This window comes from Choristoneura fumiferana, chromosome 3 (genome assembly GCF_025370935.1).
Source record: "Choristoneura fumiferana chromosome 3, NRCan_CFum_1, whole genome shotgun sequence".
Taxonomy (NCBI): domain Eukaryota; kingdom Metazoa; phylum Arthropoda; class Insecta; order Lepidoptera; family Tortricidae; genus Choristoneura; species Choristoneura fumiferana.
The window spans coordinates 9,782,882-9,795,846 of record NC_133474.1 but is presented as its reverse complement, the minus strand read 5'-3'; the positions used below and the strand labels follow the sequence as shown (position 1 = coordinate 9,795,846).

The following is a 12,965-nucleotide window of genomic DNA, read 5'->3' as shown; positions in this document are numbered from 1 at the left end:
TGCCTATTCCTCTGCAGCGGGGAGTCAGATAAGGAAATGTGATCTCTGAAACTGTTCACTGCTGCATTTTAGTCATGGCTGAGAGACCATAGAGGACTTCAGTGCTATGCTCACTGACCTCAGCAGTCTCCGACCGAGTTGGACTGAAAATAAACATGGACAAGACGAAAGTCGTGTCTAATGTCCATGTTGTGCCAACTCCCGTAATACTCGGAGGCTATGCGCTCAAAGTTGTTGACGACTATGTATACCTGAGACAAACAGTCCAGCTAGGTAGATCCAATTTCGAGAAAGAGATCACTCGTCGAATCTGACTCGGCTGGGCAGCGTTCGGGAAGCTTTTTTTTTCGCAATGTTATTTCGTTCAAATTACCCTTAAATTACCGCAGTGTTTGAAGTATGACCAGTGTAGTGTGTGATGCCAGTGATGACTTACGGATCTGAGACGTGGTCGCGAACGATGGGCCTCATGAGCAAGCTTAAAGTCATTCAGAGGGCTATGCTCGGGTGTCGGGCTCGGGCTCGCAGTAGAACTAAGGTTACCGACATAGCCCGAACAACTGCGAAACTGAAGTGGCAGTGGGCAGGGCACATTGCTCGCAGGACTGATGGCCGATAGGGTCAGAAGATTGGCGTCCGCGGACTGGGAGACGAGGTGTTGGTAGGCCTCCAACAAGATGGAGCTCCGACCCGGTTAAGATCGCGGGATCGCGGTGGATGCGGAAAGCACAAGACCGGTCTGAGTGGAGAGCCTTGGGGGAGGCAGCATGTCCGGCAGTGGACGTGTTCCGGCGGACATGATGATGTCAAAAAGAAAGTCTTGTGTATGGAAGTAGGTATAACTAATGCCAAAATATAATTTCTCGTATGGGCAAGGAAAAACAGTAAATACTACAAGAATGAACAGCTTTCATGTAAGGTTTTATGTAGGGAAGGTTTTTATGTAATTCCCCCTCTGTGTATGCCTACCTACATGAAAATAAATATTTTATTAAAATATACGTCCAAAGTAAGAAGCCAGATAGTCGGCGCTTTTTGCCGACTATTCGCCGACTACGATAGTGATCGGATAGTCGGCTTTACCGACTAGTCGGCATATCTCTAGAAATTTCCGATTTGTCAGGTTAGTTAAAAATAAGGTCGTGTTTTGAATTGCTTACGCATGTGTTTTGACTTACAGAAACACTTTTAATATAATAATAAAGCCAAGTTTGGTGAAAACTTTATTTCTAAATATTATAGTTAATTCCAAGTATATCCTCCTAGTTGGCATTTATTTAGTCCTATTGGGAACAACAATCAGTGTAAATTATTGTTTAAATTTTAAGTAAAGAAATGACATACAGACACATATTTTATGTGAACATACTATGGTTTTAACTACTACAATACAGATACCAGGTACTTTTTTAATAGAAGCAATCAGTATACGAGCAAATTTCATTTTGGTTGATAACGAAGCCTACCCATCAATACTATTTATTATCATTAGATTTGCAACGAAGGGAGCACGAGGGCACACATGACAGTTCCCATTGGTTATTATCAGAAATATATCAGAAGCTGTCCACGCTCCTCATCAGATATTGAACTATACTTACTGAAATCTTTCTAATTAGGGAATGAGAAAGACAATGCAAATAGGGATTTGTTTCTCTTCTGTTCTGAACTCGGCCATATCAGAAGTTATTTTTTAAGCTTACTAAGGGTCATTATTTGAGCGTTTATTTTATTTGATTTACGTGGGCACATTTTTGTTGACATTGTAGAAGATGGTTAGTTTCTAGGTTATCTAGTAGAAGTACAGGACGTCTAAAAATAATAGAAAATGTCATCCAATTCTAAAGCCCACTCATAACAAAATGTGATCACGAAAATCCAGGCGGTTGAAACGCTCGAATAATGACCATAATAAACTTGGATGTTGTCAGTAGTAGCTCTTGCAAGTGTTACTCAAAGGCAATAACTTTAGCAACTCGGTTTGAAATTGAATATGCTGTACCAAATTATTTCTAACTTCATAGTAAGTAATCATAATTCTGGTTTGGTTAAGAAACAAAGACTGCTATTTACCACTTTTGAGCAAGAACTGTCATCAAGGTACCTCTTGGTACGTTGCCGAAACGTCGAGGTACATATTACTTGTGTAAAAATAGCGTGATAAGTCCCGTATATGGTATTTTGACTATGAGGTACCTCTTTGATTCGTATAGTTTACCAACAACTTATCAATAAAGCGTTGATCTAACTGGCCAGCGATCGTGCGATCATGCAATGATCTCATCTCGTCACAACATCGTTCATCGTTCGATCAAAGAATTGTCTGCAATTGAAGCCTGCAATTTAGATTTATTTTTTGCACTATCACGAACTAGTACATTACTTTATAATTACAAGAGACGCTTAAATTTAAAGACAATTTTCTGCTTCAAGAATGAAAAAAAGTACTTAACCAAATCAGTCAATAAGATTAATCTATAAATAAGTTGTATGCAGTTAGTATTTTATTTACTATTTTGTTACTCAGATATATACTTTTATAGATTTTTATGCATCCCAGCCTAGTATCAATTCTACTCGTAAGTCGATAATTTAACAGGCACCAATGCAACACTATTTTATATTAATTAAAATTCTACAACAAATTTAATATCATTACTTTCATCAGAACGTTACACTTCACGCTCACTCATTAAATTGTATTAATGTAAATCTTCGGCTGTTATTTGTCTTAGGTATATAAATAATAATAAATAACTGGTTTATACGTTATCCACATCGTAGAAGAGGATTTGCTACAAAGGCAGGATTAAAGATTCAATGTGAACTAATTTTGTTCTTACAATTTGGAATGGCTATCTTATTGAATTAGTAATTAAAATTTTGAAATAATAAAACCTGCATGTTATTGTTACTCATTTTTATGACTTTTTAACCAAACTGGAAGCTAAATGCTGTTCCGGGAAATCCTCCGCCAGGTTGGAAACCACCAGGGTTGAAGAATGTCTGGAACACTACGTTCGGGTCGATATCTGCAAAAAGAGGCAAAAACTTAGTCTAGTAGTAGAAATTATGAATTGTTCCTGACGCGTTGTAATCCTGTTTCGTCGGATTCCTGATTCGTCGGATTTTCAATATTAAATGAAACTATGCAATTACCGTGAGTACTTTGGTATTTAATATTTAAAACGAATCTTCCTTAATTCCGACGAAACATGAATACGACGAATAAGGAATGCGACGAATCAGTAACAATTTGAAATTATTTAACTGGCATGTTTCGGCAGCTAAGTTTTACATAATACTATATTTTAGAAACAAGTGCATAAAATGCGCAATTTTACCCGAGAAGGCCTGTGTATACATATGTACCCTATTTCTTTTAAAGCAAGTAAATACTAAAAACTTTTACCAATATTCAATAGTGAACACTACTTATGTGCATTTAAAAACGCGCTATCGTTTGTTTATTACAAGCTTTTATTTCATCAGTAGTATATTTTTCATGTTCATCTAAGTTTATCCAAGCAAAGCAGAGGCTAAAAGCTATATGCCTGTAAGAAGCTACGTGTTACCTCGATTTTATAGCGACCGAATCCGCGGGCAAAGGTTAATTTAGGCGCAATTTGTAGCAAATAAGGCTAGTTATTTACAACATAGAACTTGACGCAGTCTTAAGATTGCCGCCAGGGGCGAGCGCTACGGTTTGCCCCCCAAGATAGGACAGACCATGGACGTGGCCCTCAGACCATAGAAAGAAGAAGACATACCCTAACAGCGATTTTGTTTCGATACCGCTGTCGCCACTTTAGATGTGTGCTTTTCAACTACATGCAAGCCATTGTAAATATTAGACTCACGCACACATCAACCGTGAAGCCTACTACCGTTCTAATGCTGATTGGACCGCACACTAAGTAAAACATTCGTAGTAATAACACTACTACACGGACACAACAGAACGGCTCATGCGGCAGTACCATGTACAGTCAAGGGCAAAGATATCGACACGGCCAAAGTTGCAAAAACGTTACTTTCACGCAGCAATGAAGACGGTAGCAGTGGCATAAATTGAGCTGTCATTAAATGTGACACAATGTAAGTCTGACAATCCTGTATTTACTAATATAAACACGGGCTGCAAGGCTGTGATGTGACTATGATGATGATAATTGCAACAACATCAAGTGTGCTACCGTAGTTGTCAGGAATTGTACTTTAGTCGCTGTACTAAACCGTCAATGTATGACATGTGTTAAAAACATCACTACCGAGTTTGGTATCATGGTAACTCGTTTTATTCGTATAATTGTTTAGTTTTATTAGCTTTTAACCAAAATACCAATGAATTTGTAATACTCGCATATGGTACAGTCAAGGGCAAAGATATCGACACGGCCAAAGTTGCAAAAATATATATACACGGCCTTAATGTTAAGTGCATAAAGTCGTGTATACATATTTTTGTAACTTTGGCCGTATCGATATCTTTGCCCTTGACTGTAAGTGACTCCATTATTCTTGTAGTTTTTGTGTCACTTCTGTTTTTACACGTAATGATAGAACAACACGGCATTTAGCAAAAATGTCGGAAAAGATTACGGAGGCACGTCTGAATCGCGACTAAAGTGCGGCGCTGCTGGCTTCGCGAGCGATGTTGTGTTTTGTGCATGTCGCGGCTCCACGCACCGCGCGTCGTTACATATCTATTCTTTACTATGATCTGAGACGTGGCCTGACTCGCACTTGGCCTGTATTCTACTAACCAGACATGCCAGAGCTGTCGTCGTCGAGGTCCAGGCCGTGGTCAAAGCGCGCGCGTTTGCGCGGGTCGCTGAGAACGCCGTAGGCCTCCCCGACCTCCTTGAAACGGCGCTCCTGGTCGCGGCGCTCGCTGTCCGGCGCGCCCGCGTGCCTGTCCGGGTGGTGCACTAGGGCGCGCTTCCTGGAACGACAAAAGTGGAAAATTATAGTACAGATGTACAGTGCATAATCTATTTCCATCCAGAAAAGTCTGATCTCAATCGAAATACGATGGCACCCGAGGTGTCAATCAATTTGATTATTCAATAATAATAATTATTATATTAAATGTGTGCAATTTTCATATCCATTGATATCAATGGAAGTTTATTATTTAAGCAGCGTTTCCACCAGAGATGTGCGAGAATGTGTTATGAGGAATATGTTTTTCATTAACCAATAGAAACGATTAATTTACCTCGCCTCGCTCCGCTCAGCTGTTTCCACCAGAGATGTGCTGTGCGAGGATGTGTAAATGAAGCGTTTTTATTGGTTAATGAAAAGCACTTCCCTCGCAACATATCCTCACACATTATTGATGGTAACGCTGCTTAAATGTCAAAACGGCTGCATGATGGGTACTGAAGTTAATTGACAGAGCATGATAAATGCACAACATTTATTCTATTAAGTAAGTAAGTTTAGTTTCATCTCCCTTGCTACGGCTTGGATCTAATTTCAGCAATGGTAGTTAATAAAACATGCCTTGACAGTAAATAAATAAAAATCAAGGTAGTTTTCAAGGACGGTAATAAAAAAAATAAAAAAAATATATTAATACTTTGTGGGTAGTTGGAGAGTTACAGTGACAAATTAAAACAATGGTTGTGGTTCGTTAGTCTAACAACTGGTAGCATGGTGTATGGTTGTGTCACTGTGAAGATGAGCTCTGGTTGAGTTCGAAACGCGTCAGTATAGTGTGGTGGTGGTGACAGATGGGTTTGTGTGATTTGTGTGTGTTCTTGGAGGTGGAGGAACTGCATGAATGAACACGCATATTTTGCATAAGCTTAGCTATCGTTAGGTAGCGGGTGAGCAAGGAAATTCTTTTAGTTCATTGATATGGACCTCCGCAAAGTAACGCCTGATTCAATAAATTATTTAAAATCGGTATGTACAATAGTGACAGGTTGCTAGCATGTGGCCTACAGTATACCTTAACCTATATCCTTTGTCGCCTCTTACGACATCCACGGAGGAAACCATACCTGTAAGCCTTCTTAATGTCGTCTTCAGAAGCAGTTTTATCAATTCCAAGTATTTTGTAATAGTCTTTGCGTTTGGACTTCTTAAGAGCAATTTTGGCTTCATGGAGTAGTTGTTTGTTTTCTTTGCTTTTGTCTATTTTGTATAGTCTCTCATAATCTTTGACTGCTTCCTCGAATTCTTCAAGCTCGGTATAACACTTAGCTCGACGAAGTAGGGCTTTTACATAGTTGTCATCCAATTCAAGGGCAGCAGTGCAAGCTTCAGCAGCTTCCTTAATTTGGTTGAGTTTGGAGCGCACTGTCGCTATGTTGAAGTAGAGCTTAGCATTTACAGCTTTGTTGTGTTTATCAATTGTCAAAGCTTCCTTGTAGAGGTTAAGGGCTTGCTGCCAGCGCCCCATTTTGAATGCTTCATTACCTATAATATATAAGAAAGATAATTAAATAATTGGTGTACATTTACCTTATTGTTGAAACTGAATTTGAGAAACAAATGGAAAATGACATTATGTGGTGATGATATGCATATTGAATATTGCTATTGGTTATGATATATATCAGAGGTTCCCAAACATATTTTTCTTATAGACCATTTTCAAAGTTTTTCTGTTTTTGGTAGACCCCCTGCTGTTGGATTTCTACTATATTCCCAAAACCCTGTTTTTTTCACGCCAACGTGGACCCCTGTCTGATCTCCCGTGGACCCCATATTGATAGTGATTTTGCTTTTATTCTTCAAGTAAATATTCTTATAAATTTAAAAGTTAAAAAAACGATTCATTACCTTCTTCTTTTTTTTGTTTAAGCAGTTTAGCCTTCTTGTAAATTTCCATCGCTTTTTTGTGATCTGGGGCAAGACGCAATACTTGCTGGAAATGCTTAAATGCTTGGTCATCCTTATCCTGTAAAAAAAAAATAGTTATAATCACTGTCATAAAAATAGTTGATTGTAAGTCCAATTGATATATGTGTAAATTATTTAATGACATGTAAAATTGTAAATTTTAATTTTAATTGTAATTTTAAATGCATGTTATTTTTACCATTTTAATTGTATTAAATTGTATGGGTTTAAAAAAAAAAATGCCTAAATAAAGAAATTTATTATTATTATTATTTACATACCTCAAAATAAAGACAGAGGCCACGCACGAATATAGCCTCGGCATCAAAACTATCAAACCTCAAAGAATCATTTGCAATCTCTTGGGCTTCTTGGCTGCGACCAATCATAGCCAAGCATTCCGCTTTTCTCAATTTTGCCCTGAAATCATAAAATTTGTAATACTCTTAATATTGAAAATTTTCAAAAAGCTTTAACATCTTTACCGCCCCAGTCATCTACTCGTGACAGCCAATGAAATGCCTCACACGCCACGGTCATCTATTACTTGGATCCATTACAATAAAATAGCATACATACAGCAATAAGACAGAAAAAAAAATGTATTACCTTTTTCTACAATAAAGAGTAACAAATCTGTTTTATTCAGCATGACTTGTAATTTCAGCCCCCCACAGCTACATGCTGATTCATGATTGATGAAACAGTTACGTAATGGCTTGATGGTTACATATTTGAATATCGAAAATTAAACTGTTGATGTTCAAAATGTCGATTGATTAAAATATCGAATTAATAAAAATATCGATAGCTATATCTAAGTTGTAAAAGTCAACATAATAATAATTGAATGTCGAAAATTAAAATATCGTACATACAAATCTGCTTTATTTAATGCTCCTTTTTCTTAATAGCATTTATTTTACATAATCTAGTCATTTTTAGCGGCACGCTCGCTCGGCTCTTTCGTTGTTGTGGCCACAGTTCTAACCTAACCAAACCAAATTTTTTTGAAGCGCCTCAACTGAGCGGAATAGGAGCTCTGGCGGAGCTCCGTCGACCCAGGCACGTGATAGTTCATACATAAGATATTCGATACTCTGTACTTCGATATTTATATCTTTCGATGTCACTTTTGTAGATAAATATATTTTCGATATATTGGACGTAGGTTATCTTACCATTCGACAATATAAACTTTTTAATTTTCTTATAAATATTTTAACTTTTCAATATAAATATTTTAATTTTCGATATTTCGATACAGTCAATATTGTAATTTTCGATATTTTGAACATGAACATTTTACCCAAAGGTATTTTAACTTTCGATGTTCAAATATGTAACCAGCTTGATTGACTGAGTGACAGACAGCAAAATATAGCAATAAACATAAAATTTGACAGGCATATTCCATGATGATTGAAGAGGTGCATTAAGGAAGGATTTTTCAAAATCCCCATGGGACAGGAGACCAGGCAGTTTCTCTGTTCATTCACAAGAGTGAAGGCGCGGATTTGAGCTAATGTTATTATCATCATGATGGATATAATTATTTTAAATACCAACTTGTATTACAATGGCAAGAACAATTATTTACTTAGAGCTGCAGGGGCTGTAGTCAAGGCAGCGGTCCATGCAGAAGACAGCCCGCCGATAGTCCTCGGTCTCCATGGCTCGCTGCGCGTCCTCATGCAGTCTGCGCAGCGACTCCAACGCGCGACGCTCGCTGGTCACGCAATCAGCGCCACCAAGCTCCGTGGCCGCTCGAACTGCCTGCTCCCCACCTGATATATCCCCTGTAAAAAACGGCATTCATTTTATTTTTTTGTTTTTGGCTACTTATTGCTATATAAGGCTAGAACCAGTAGTTGGCTTATGTAAGTGAACAAATATGATACAAGCTACTTTCACGAAAACGTGCGAACTACAGGCATGTGTATTCCCAGCCCAAGTTAGCAACCAAAACACTACCAGTACAGTACGGCTCACGTAAAAAGAGCGCTGGAAGAGAGGGGATATGTGTGATGGAGGGGATATGTTTGCGCAGGGGTACCGTCGCGCACGAAAATACTCGCTATAATATTGTATAATCATGTCATGTTTATTATAGAACAATATTAGTTTATCTATAGTCGGCAATTCTTTTTGAGTAATATGAAAATTGTGGATATCTCGTTTAATTACACCTTGATCAAAACTATCAATGTCTATTATGGGTTTATTTTTTACCCTTTTATTTTTTTTCGTGTGTGCGAAAAACAGCTACAAATTCCGAACTTTTTGCGTTTTTAACAATTCGACTCACTGTAGCCATGGAAGTTTTAGTTACCTCAGCAGTCCGTTGCAAATATTGTTTTAAATTTGTTGCGGCACCACTATCAGATTCTATTTATCATAGATCATTTTCCATTCCTTTCTATGCAAAACCATCGTGCTAAACACTTTGTGCGCGAAACTGTACTTTGGGAGCGAAAGGAGCGTGGACTCGGTGCGGAAAGCAAAGGTCGACTGCCCAACCAATAGCGCGACGGCACAGCCAAGCAGCGCGTGTCCCCTCCCCGCGCCTCACATTTTTCCATCCGTTTGGTCGGTTAATTGCTCACTGCGCAAGTATATTGCCAGCGCTCTTTTTACGTGAATCAAGCTATACTCCTAGCAGCAGCAAAGTGTATGATTTTGGTTACACACACATTCAGGCGTCAGTTCAGTCCATCATTCTGGCTTTCTGTTATTCACATAAGATTGATGAATATTATTGAAATCATTTAGTTTCATCAGTCTCTCAGCTTGAGATAAATACATGGCAATTCTTTCATCATTTTGAATAGAATGGTGGACTGAACTGTGATAACAGAATTAATGTGTAACCAATGTCCATTAGGTATGTATATTATGTTTGACCAGTTTTTATATTTTGTAAACAGCAGCATGTTTGTTGAAAAGCAGGATTTATTAATAAATAACCCTCCTTCGGGTAGTTGGGTAAAAACATTAAGAATTATGATCCAAATTTACATCTATTACAAGACTTGAAAGACATGTAACAGCATTTACCTGTGCAAATATTTGTGTTTCTTAAAAGGCTTGAGACAGACATACTAAAACTAAATTTAATCTATCAGAACAAATATAAGCAAAAAATCTGAAGCATGCCTCTTAAACACCATTCAAGTTTAACTACTCCTTTTACTCTACCAATGTATTTTCAGATGGTGATAACAATTTTTAGTAGGTAAATGAAACCTATTATATGCAATTCAAAAGTAAACAGCAAAAAACTTTGAACAACTTACCTAGAGCAATGCAGCATTTTGCAATGCGGATGTACCCTTTTGTAAAAGTAGGGTCCAAGGCTACTGACTTCTGTGCATCTTCCAATGCTTTCTTGTACATGCCAAGCATCATGTAACAAGCTGACCTGTTGCCATAATATGAGGCATTCTCCGGGCACAACTTGATAGCTTCATCATACAGCACTAGAGCACTCTTATAATTTTTATACTTGTAGAGGTGATTGCCACTTTCTTTCTTTTCTTCAGCCTGGCTGGAATTAAAAATATACTGAGTTCAAAATTATAAAATTTTGGGAATAGCTCACTGTATGATCCATGCAATCCGTATGATGGGTTTTGCATACACGGTTGGACTGTAGCAAAGGGGGCACAATTAGGAGGCACAATTTTACCAAAATGAAGTCATAATGACACATTTTAAATGATGTTATTGAATAGATTACGTTAAAATAAGCATATTTTACTTTACGACGAGCAAAGCGAGGAGTGGTTAGTATGAAATGTAACCGCAATAAAAAAAAAATTGTAAGGTGCCCCCTTCGGTATAGTCTGACCGCATACACAAAAGTTTGTGGTTTTGTGGTCAAGGGCACAAAGTGCATACAGCACAAAGAAAAACAGCAAAGCCTCAACTTCGGAAATAAGATTTATGTATTACTAATAATCTATGGACCCTGGGACTGGCTGGACTGTAGGACACATGCTGTTGTAACAGTCTTGTCACTTTTTGCCCAACCAATAGAGGCAAATGAACTTTGTAATTCAGAAAGCTAAAGGGAATGTCAGGTTATATTTGTAGTTGCTAGTAGTGCTAGTAGTTATTATGCGCGAAACAAGACCCAGCACCTAATAATCAAATAAATAAATACAATTTTAATGGTCATCAGTGACTAATATGATGAGTAACTAATATAGTGACTATCATGTATTGTGTTTAGCAGTTGCCGAACTCATCAAACAAAACCTAGCAAGAACTATAATGACAACCAAAATAGATCTCAATTAATGTAGGTGATGTTAGCAGGAAGGTACCTACTTATTTCATTTATATTATTATTGCAATATATTATTGCTGTTTTAAAACTACCTTATAAGTACATACATTTATAATGAACTTCGGTTCTTTATAATTTTATTAATCTATAACATCTTATAGTTGCCAAGATTTGTTTCCATGATGCAGGCAAGTAGATTTTTGCAAACATTGTAAATGATTAACATAATAACTAATAACTTATTTATAACTATTTTCAGTTGGTCGTCCGAGTAAACTATATTGTTATTGTCATGCAGCTGTGCAACTTTATTATTGTTTATTAGCTAACTCGTTGTTCTAAAATTGGCCAGGTGTTTTTTGGTCGATGGAAGTGGGTCAAATGTCAAGCTACTATCATTTTTACACCAACATTATTGGTTTGTCAGCAACACATTTTTAATATTTAAAGATTATTTATGTTTTCCTAAGAGAATTATGCCAGCCACATAAATTACACTACTCAATCAATACAAAAATATCAAAAGATTGATTCATGTCATGCCTTTGTACAAAAGTGATAACAAGTTAATATTTTTACCTTTCTGGACTTTTAGGAAGTAAATCATCGTTTGTAAGATCCAAATCCACAATGTCTGATTCCGCCATTTTTAGTTTTACAAATTTTCAATGATTTTTTAATAAAATGATGTCTCCTTTATTATTTTGACGACGGATTCACAAAAGAACCACAGACAGAGGTCAGTTTGTAATAGGGCTTTAAATACCGTTAAAAAGTGGTAACGTTACCAACTGTCAAACCGATTTAACGTTAAATGATAATTAACGTTAAACGATTTACCGTTACTATACAACTTTTTACCGGTAAAAAAAATTTTAACGTATATCAGCTATTCATTAAATTAACGTTAAAAAAAGTATCGTTAACATTATAACGGTATTTATATTATATTTAAGCGGTAGTAGTTTAGCTAAGTTTATTAATAATTAGCATTTATAAGCGAGTCGCATTTGCGTTTTTATTTTCGTTTTTAGGGTAAAAAACCTCAAAATACGGAACCCTTGTAGGATCACTTTTTGTCCTTCTGTCCGTCTGTCTTTCTGTTAAGACGCTTTTTCTCAGGAACGCGTGGAGGTATCAAGATGAAATTTATAGGGGTAGATATTTATGAGAAATACGAATATCTTTCTCGAGTCTTGGGTGCATAATAGATGTTTTCTTAAACATGCTCGGAAATGTATGCGTTAATGTCACGAAATGGAGACATGAAGTTTCTCATTTATGGCTCCCTACCACCTCCCTACATAACTTCTTGGCCTAGGCCATGAAGTATGTATGAAAATCCATTATTGTCCGCTGCTCTAACTTTTTAATTTTGCTTACTAACATTAAACTGACAAAGGAAAAATTACGAACAGCCAACCACCACTACTCTGTAAGCAAATGCGATACTGCGATGCGATGCGATGCGATGCGATGCGATGCGATGCGATACGATGCGATGCGATGCGATGCGATGCGATGCGATGCGATGCGATGCGATGCGATGCGATGCGATGCGATGCGATGCGCGAAGCGATGCGATGCGATGCGAAGCGATGCGATGCGATGCGATGCGAAGCGATGCGAAGCGATGCGATGCGAAGCGATGCGATGCGATGCGATGCGATGCGATGCGATGTGATGCGAAGCGATGCGATGCGATGCGAAGCGAAGCGATGCGAAGCCAAGCGAAGCCAAGCGAAGCCAAGCGATGCCAAGCGATGCCAAGCGATGCCAAGCGATGCCAAGCGATGCCAAGCGATGCCAAGCGATGCCA

At 37.7% G+C, this 12,965-nt stretch overlaps 1 protein-coding gene across 1 annotated transcript; it reads right to left on the bottom strand.

Annotated features, from left to right (window-relative positions):
• Positions 1 to 1,210: 1,210 nt before the first annotated feature.
• On the bottom strand, positions 1,211 to 11,894 carry Tpr2 (Tetratricopeptide repeat protein 2). The gene is made up of 8 exons (XM_074085495.1): positions 11,726 to 11,894; positions 10,152 to 10,402; positions 8,456 to 8,654; positions 7,137 to 7,275; positions 6,796 to 6,913; positions 6,012 to 6,429; positions 4,767 to 4,945; positions 1,211 to 3,032 (listed from the first exon to the last, which is right to left on the bottom strand). The coding sequence occupies exons 1-8, from the start codon at positions 11,791 to 11,793 to the stop codon at positions 2,932 to 2,934; spliced, it is 1,473 nt and encodes a 490-aa protein (XP_073941596.1). The 5' UTR covers positions 11,794 to 11,894; the 3' UTR covers positions 1,211 to 2,931.
• Positions 11,895 to 12,965: the final 1,071 nt, after the last annotated feature.

What these genes read in the sequence shown, in the direction of transcription:
- Tpr2 (XM_074085495.1), bottom strand. Translation starts at nt 11,793, where the DNA reads ATGGCGGAATCAGACATTGTGGATTTGGATCTTACAAACGATGATTTA. An exon ending in AAAATGCTGCATTGCTCTAG is followed by an intron (nt 8,655 to 10,151) that starts GTAAGTTGTTCA and finishes CGTTTTTTACAG; the next exon opens with GGGATATATCAGGTGGGGAG. An exon ending in GCCTCTGTCTTTATTTTGAG is followed by an intron (nt 6,914 to 7,136) that starts GTATGTAAATAA and finishes TTTTTTTTACAG; the next exon opens with GATAAGGATGACCAAGCATT.